At 36.4% G+C, this 7,852-nt stretch overlaps 1 protein-coding gene across 2 annotated transcripts in view; it reads left to right on the forward strand.

Annotated features, from left to right (window-relative positions):
* samd10b (sterile alpha motif domain containing 10b) overlaps nt 1-4,272 on the forward strand; it is a 71,841-nt gene extending 67,569 nt beyond the window's left edge. For both annotated transcript variants that reach the window (XM_008413907.3, XM_008413906.3), the window contains one exon: nt 1,909-4,272. In XM_008413907.3, the coding sequence (XP_008412129.1) occupies nt 1,909-1,931 (23 nt within the window). In that variant the 3' untranslated portion in view covers nt 1,932-4,272. The remainder of the gene's footprint in view (nt 1-1,908) is intronic.
* The last annotated feature ends 3,580 nt before the right edge of the window (nt 4,273-7,852 follow it).

Here is a 7,852-nt window from a genome sequence, read left to right on the forward strand (position 1 = left end):
AAAGATTCAAACATTTTGGTTATGCCTAGGTCACATATCAGCTCCAATAACTCCGATATTTGCCTTTGCTTTTCTGTGTTTGGCTCAAAAAATAGGGGGCTTTGATGTATGATTTAATTTGTACAGGTATAACTTAAGATGCAATCAGCATGAACTGCTTACAGGTTTTCTTTTGGGCTATGGAAGCTGAACTCCACTGGTGTTATATTTGTATGGTAAATCAGAAAACGGGTGAAGCAGTGAACATGTAATGGAGTTCTGGTAAAAAGTTTACATCCACTCATACACTTGAAGGTAGTCTTGTTTTTGGGTTTTCATTAATTTGTTTAAATCATTCTGTTTCTGGCTAGTCTGACTATACTGGCATACTATAGTAAAACTATGTTTTGCTGTCAGTTTGAATTTACTGTCTGTTGTCTTGGATGCATACAGGGTCAAGTGTTCACATGCAGTGAATATCCACTGAGACATGAATGGATAAATGTCCATGCAGAGAAAGCTGCATCTTCTGCTTTTCTAACCATTTAAATCGATTCTGGAATAATTCTGTATAATTCTCATTACTTCATTGCTAAATCAACGTCTCACAGCTTCTTTTCTTTATTTTATGGAATTCTCAAAACATATTGATGCAGTCGGAAACATTTGGAAGGTCGTTGACTACTTCACATCAGAGCTGAAGTTAAAAGAATATATGTACAACTCATACTCCAGAAAGCTCATATTCATCTTTTTTTTTTCCTTCAACAAAGCCTTGTCATCGATTTAGAAAACCTTTGCCATTCTTTTCTTGTATATGCATATTGTATTATTCTATTTTTAGGAGCTGTTTTGAAAGGTAAAGTCGATGTCTTCAACAGCCCAAAGCCACAGCGCTCAGAGAGTAGGGAGCAATGTGCGAGGATTTTTATCGGGAAACTTTTGGGACTGAGGATTCGGATCAAAGCCCAGAGAGAAATCTGCCTTCCTTCTTCTGTCTTCTGCTGAGGAACTAGCTGTTGGTTTATCTTTATAATAAACTGCCAATACCTCTTCGCTGCTCAACATATCAACTTTTGATCAAAGTTAGTCTGTGTTTTTGTGTGAAGCCATCTGCCATGTACATGAATCTTAGCTAATTAGGAAAAATTAAACCAACTGCAAAGATTGTCATTAAAACATCTGATCTTCTCCCACCACAAAAAACGATGTGCTGCCTGTACTGATTTGCTGAGAATACTGAAACTTTACAGCTCCAAAACTCTTCTGTTATTAGTAAAAAAAAATTTTTAAAAACAGGCAAAGAAAATTCAGCAGGCTCCGCATGTAGAAAGATGGTAGAAACGGAAGAGTTTTAGCTGTAATTGCAGTGAAATGAGATTCTACAAATTATTTTCTCAGCAGGGCTTAAATTAAAGGCAGACCAAAAATGTAACTACAACTTTATAATGGTGTTGCTACTTTCTTTCACATTAAAAAAATCTATTAACATACAGAAAATGTTATGGTTACAATACGGCAGAATGTGAAAATGTTCAAGGGGTTTGAGTACGTTTGCCACTCTCAATTAATCGTATGCTAATGTATTCCATGACGAGACATCTTGGAAAAAAATAAATAAATAAAAATTTTAATGTGTTTTGCTATTGATCTTTTGTTATTGTATTCTAATACAAAACTGATTTACAATTTGTTGGCTTGTTATTACATGCAGCATTTCCCATAACCTGTGACCATCCATAATAATTACTTGAAACAAAAAACACAGAGTTTCTATAAAATAGATGTCCATGGAGGCCTTTGGCCACCAGCCGATTAAAGGCCTGACGTGGGAACAGTGAATCGCTTCACTTGAAAACAGTACTGTTTCCGTGTGAGGCCTGATGATGCACTCATTTTTTGTTTTTCTCCCTTCTCCTCTCTCCATAGCCTCCTTTGGAAATTTCTCTTAGCTCATCCCAGGATGTGCTTGGCAGTCCTTCCCCTCGTCTCCTGTCACAATACATCTCCAGGAGCTGCGGAAGAGCTGCTATCTCCAGACATGTGAGCAGAGAATCAACGAGTGAAAGCAGGGGGAGGACGAGCCTATAGACTCTATGCCAACTGGTCTGGAGGATTCCCATTCAATGCAGCCAATCTGCTTTACAGGCACTATGACAAAGACAAAGAGCCGTTCAAAGCAGGGAGACCCTCTGTAACCTAATGATGCAACGAAAGATTATCACTATTCCAGGCTTGATCCGGACCTGGCACTGGTGGGATCATTACAAATGTCCCTTTTGATTTTCATTTCGATTGAACCAGCCTGACAGCACTGATGAAATTCAAGTCTGAAAATTTGGATTCATGGAGATCCGCTTTGATTTAGTTAAATAAATAGTTCTGTGGAGCAGCTATGAGTAGTCCGAGTCTTGTCTGCAGCATTATCTCTATGAACAACTTAACTGTGGAGATCTGGAGGGTAGTTTTACCTGGAGAGTTAAACTAACTGCTGGTCAGGATTTGCCTAGTTGAAAAGCACAAGAACTTTGGTCTTAAGAATCTTTGTGATTCATTCAAACACTGCTTTAAATATGTGTGTCTGAGTCTGTGAGCCACTTGGAGATATACAGTTTTCACTACAGCCTCATTGCAACCGTAACATGGTGTTCATTCAAAAAGAGAGAGAAGGGGAAAAAATTATGTAAAAGTAAGAATTAAAGAATTTTTCACCAGAATATCTAGTTTTAAGCACTTGTTGTTTCTCAGAAATAATTTATCCACATACGAAAGATAGCACAGCAGTGTCCAGTGTCTCCATACCCTGTACTTATATTAAAAAAAAAAAAAACAGGCATAGTTGTTGTTTTTTCTTACTCAGCTTGTGATCGGTCTCACCACTCTCTCTGTCTGCAGTGTGCTCCCTTTGCATGGGAGTTTTGTTTTTCAGCTCAGCGCTCACTCAGCATGATTACAAAACCTTGAGCTCCATGGGAACGCTAGTAGCTACAGATGACACTCATGCTGGCATTTAGTTCCATACTGTAGAGGTATATAGTTAGACGCACCTAGTCAAGTACACGTAATGTAAAACTTGTTTAGCCAAGTACTTCATGTTGTACAACCTTGAAGAGTAACTGCCTGATGATAAAAAAAAAAAAAGTAGAGCAGTGGAAAAACAACTACAATGTAACAGTTTATCTATAGAGGTGTCTGCTGTGGGTAAGGCATTGACTGCTCATAACCTCTGCACAGAACTCCATAGAAGAAATCTGAACTATCCCTTTAAGACCTCTACACCAGTGATTATTTTACATGTTTCATTATCAAGAAAATCTGGGTTAATTCCTTGAGTCGTGGTGTGAAAACATATGAACAAACAGAGCTACTAATGTAAAATGACGGAAACTTTCCATCTACAATAATATGAGATGAATGTCATTCCCACAATAGTCCTTTTTGTATTGTGACTTCTCAGCAGTGTAGTACTGGGAAAAAAATGAACCTTTATATATAATTGAGTGTAGTAGAGTAACACACACTTTAATTTATGTATTTGTGATTTAATGACTGATCAAAGGGTTTCATGGGGTTAACACAATGCTCGCTAACTGCATAGGTCTGATAAAGCAATAATTTGAACAGGTAGAGGTAAATGGGAAAGGAGTATCTGGTAGTTAAGTTAAGAAACTATTTCCACAGAGCTGTGAAGGTCTGCCGAGGGAAAGAAAGTCATTTGTGTGTGGATCTTTATATTTTCCATCATTTGTCACTTGCAAGCTCTGAGGGCGGGTGGGGAATACATCCCTCTGTTGTATTCCGTTCGGTTTCTTTCCCGGAGATGACACTGAAGTTTCTAAAGCTCAGAAAGCAAAACTGCCAACAATGACAGCAAGCCAGATACCAGATTCCCTAAGTGACTGAAGCCAGATCTGCAGATGTAATTCCAGGCAGTAACGCTCAGCTTTGCAGAATGATGGTTCTCATGTCACATAAATGAATAAAATAAACAAACATCCAGTGAAGACAACCTGCCCGTCCAACAGCCATCCATGCATCTTTTAGCAGGGAGCCGCAGGGAAAAGTGAGTGAGTGACTGTTAAAAGAAAGAAAACACTGTGTAATTTTTAGTAGACCTGATCCACTGTAAATATCAACACATTTGGTTTATGTTCACTGATCATCAATGAACTGTTTCAAACACTGAAAAAAATACAGTTCGCTCTGCTCTACAGATTCAAACATAAATGTATGTATGGATCATGATGACCGCTGTTTTTGAATAAACTTATTGAGAAAAACTGTTGGCCCTGATGTACTGACATGGTGTTTATCTGTTTGCATGCTTAAGTTAAAAGTTTTTCCTAAAGTGATGTTAAGACAACCACATGAGATGCAAAAATGATACTAGAAAAGTCATTTTGAAAATAGAAGAAGGCAGAAAGGGAAAAAAGAATCTTCAATGCTAATTGTTTCTTTTAAAAAAGTGATTTAAGATGTTGCTCTTATAGTACAGAATAATTTACTTCCTGTTCTTCAAACATTTTGTGCTACCTCTTCTCCTTTTTCAGTTGATGAATATTTAAAGTTTGCATTGCTCTCATCAAGGGAAATAATGTCCTTTAATTGTTCAAAAGCTAAACTTGTTCATAAACATAACAAAAAAAAAGTTAGTGCACCATAATTTAAAACTGGATACATAATCACAGTTCCTTCTTTCATTTTCCAATAGACAAAATGAAATTAGTGAGAAGCAAAATTGTTTCCCGGTTAATTGCTTAGATTAAAATGAGTTTTTGTTTTATAAAATGTTGCAACTATAAAAGTACTCATTTGCATATTCAGTGGATAATTTAGTAATAAGAACATTTTAATTTGTATTTCTCCCTCCAGTGTTTCCCATTATATAAATTGGTGTACTAAAAATATATATGTAAATATGTATTTATCTGCAAGTAGAGATGAAATTACTGTGATGGTTTTGATATTCATACAAAAGTACAGCTAGAGAACTCATTCCAGTGAATCACAAAGTCTTCATTACACATAAATACATTTAGAAACAGTTTGATTTGGAGGCATGACATGATTCATATCAGTGGTTGTCCTCAACTCCATCCATCTTCTAACCTCATTTAGTCCAGCAAAGGACCACCAAGGCCTGTGTTTCTCCAGTGGTCCATGGGCAAGAACCGGGGTTCAATTTAACAATCTATGAAATAAACATAGGCAACCGGAGACACATTATGCACATCGGTGATATTTAATGCAATGTAAATGAAAAGCTTACATGCGCTACTTAAGCAACTTAATGTAAGATCAATCCTGGTCTTTCAATGATGCATTTGACCCCATCTTTTTTTCAGGGTGGACAACAACTTCAGTGAATTTCCCAAGCAGGCATATGTTTGAATTTCACTAGCTTTTTTCTAGTCAATATATGGTCAGAATTATACGTACAAGCCCAATGCACACACCTGCACTAATATTTGGTTTAACCCTCTATGGCATGACTTTTAGTTTTTTGGGGGAAAAATATTTTCCTGCATTCTTTGGGAGCTTGGTGGCTGTTAAATACATATCAATCATAAAATTGGACCATGACACCTCCCGGAACCAGATTTGGGTTTGTTGCCTCAGGGCAACATGGTGCTACAAGGGGTCTAAAACGCCAAGTTTTCTACAGTGATTATGAAAAATGAAATACAAATCAAACAAAAACTATATTCATAAAAATACTTTTTTTGTCAAAAAATAAATCAGACATGGTTCCAACTCACCAAATATAAAATAAACAACCAACTTTCATTGATGAATGGTACATTTGAGCAAATTACTAAAACAAGCATTTGTGTGTTTGTACATGTGTAAGTTTGGCAGAGCTAGAATCACTAAGGATGTTGAAATCAGTCTTTTTCCCTATTATATGTTAAACATCAGGAAGAAATTGCTTGCTGATGTGTAAAAAAAGTGTATATCACATTATTGGCACTTGATTATTGGAGTACCTGGGAATCACCATCTGTTTATCTGATTATCTATAGCGACCAGATTCACATCAGTGACAGGAGTTTGGGCTGCAGGTTCTTTTTATAAGAGTTTGTTGTTCTGATTCTTTGTTAGCATTTGAGCCAAGCAAAGGATAACATTTCCAAACAAAAAAACACAGTTTTAGCATATCAATTATTTAAAAAATTGTCTTGAAATTATCTACAATGCTTCTTTACATACTCACAGGTATGAAAATATTTTTAGTTAGAGTGACCCAAATGTAAACATGAAGAAAAGTGATGTATAACTTACAAGTAGGAGGCAAGGTGGAGCATGCACCTCCGCTTCATAAAAAGTACCGCTCCTCTTCTAAATAAAAGGTCACATGAGCCTCAATACCTCTTTTATTTGTACAAAAATATGTCTGCAGGTATTTTAAATCATCAACCCCCAAAAATAAAATAAAGGAGTAACGTGAGGTACAGATTTGTGGTTTGTTGCCTGAGGGCAATGCCATGCCATAGAGGGTGTCCACTCCACCACTTTTATATAGCCATGCTTTAACAATTCCAAAACAATTTTTGTGTGTGTGTTTTGGATCACTACTTTGTTTAAACACCTAATTGTATTAAAGTTGAAACTTTCTACTTGTTGAGTTGAGTCAAAGAACTTGGAGGTCGTTCTTTGTTTTCAGCAAATCCATTCATGTTGCTTCGTTTTCTTAAAAAAATAAAAATAAAAAATCTGTAAAATAATTCCAGTAGACCCCATGCCAGATGTATTTTATAATTCAAATATGCCTCAATCTTCCATCTGTTCTGAAACATTATTCAGGGTCCCTGAGTCACAACTTTGACTCTGTGAAAACAAAGTGTTGCCTAAACAGATGTTGACTTTGTCTCTCGCTGACACATCATCGCATGCATTCAGAACACACACACACACTTACACACTCAAATAGATCCAATTACTGCAAGACATCAAGCATCTCACCTGTTAGTTCCAGGGCACATGTATGATAAACAGATTCAGTGAACAGTGACCTTCTCAACCTTGGTAGGGGAATAAATCTGCATAGCAGATGGTTGGATGCTTCAGTTAATTGGAATCTGGTTATTATTATCTTTCTCTTTTTGTTTTCTTCTATTTACCATTTGGAAACTATGCTTCCACAATGGGAGCTTTTGTGACTGTTCTCGAAGATAAGACAAATCCTGAGACCCGTGCTTTTTCTGATTCATCACTATTTCCTTGTGACTTTGATCTGCTGGTTCTCAATCCTCCGACAGCACAGAAACTGAATGAGAAACACTCCTATATGTCTTCCATCTCTCCTTTAACAACTGCTTGACAGAAGGCTCTTGGTGATATAAATAGCTCAAAACTGTATTTTTTTCATGAGGAGCCAAACTGTCAAGTAGAGTGTCAAAAGATAGTAATGAGAATGACGCTAGTGCGCTTTGTGGCTTTTGATTTGAAAAGTTATTAGGAAAAAAATTATCTCTTGCCAGTAAAAAAAAAGTAAAAAAAAAAAAAGACATGATTGTGCTTACTCAGCTGATAAGGAGAAAAAACATAAACCTGTATCATGCTTTGAAGTATTATTCACGGGTCACACAGTGCCCCAGAGTGAAGTATTTATCAGAACCGATTAAACAGGAAGCGTGTATTAAAGATTTAACTTGATCAGCTAGCAATGGCAGCTGCGATTCAAGATCACCATATACTTGATGGTTCTACTAGTCATCACTTATGAACAAATATAAAATATCCCAATATTTTCTGAACTGACATGACATTTTGGGCTCTACAAATCAATCAAGTTTATTTGTAGGGCACATTTCAGCAACAAGGCAGTTTAAAATGTATTACATCATAAAACCATACAAAGTTGTAAAAAAAA

The sequence above is a fragment of the Poecilia reticulata genome, chromosome 7, assembly GCF_904066995.2.
Source record: "Poecilia reticulata chromosome 7, P_reticulata-male-v2, whole genome shotgun sequence".
Lineage (NCBI taxonomy): Eukaryota > Metazoa > Chordata > Actinopteri > Cyprinodontiformes > Poeciliidae > Poecilia > Poecilia reticulata.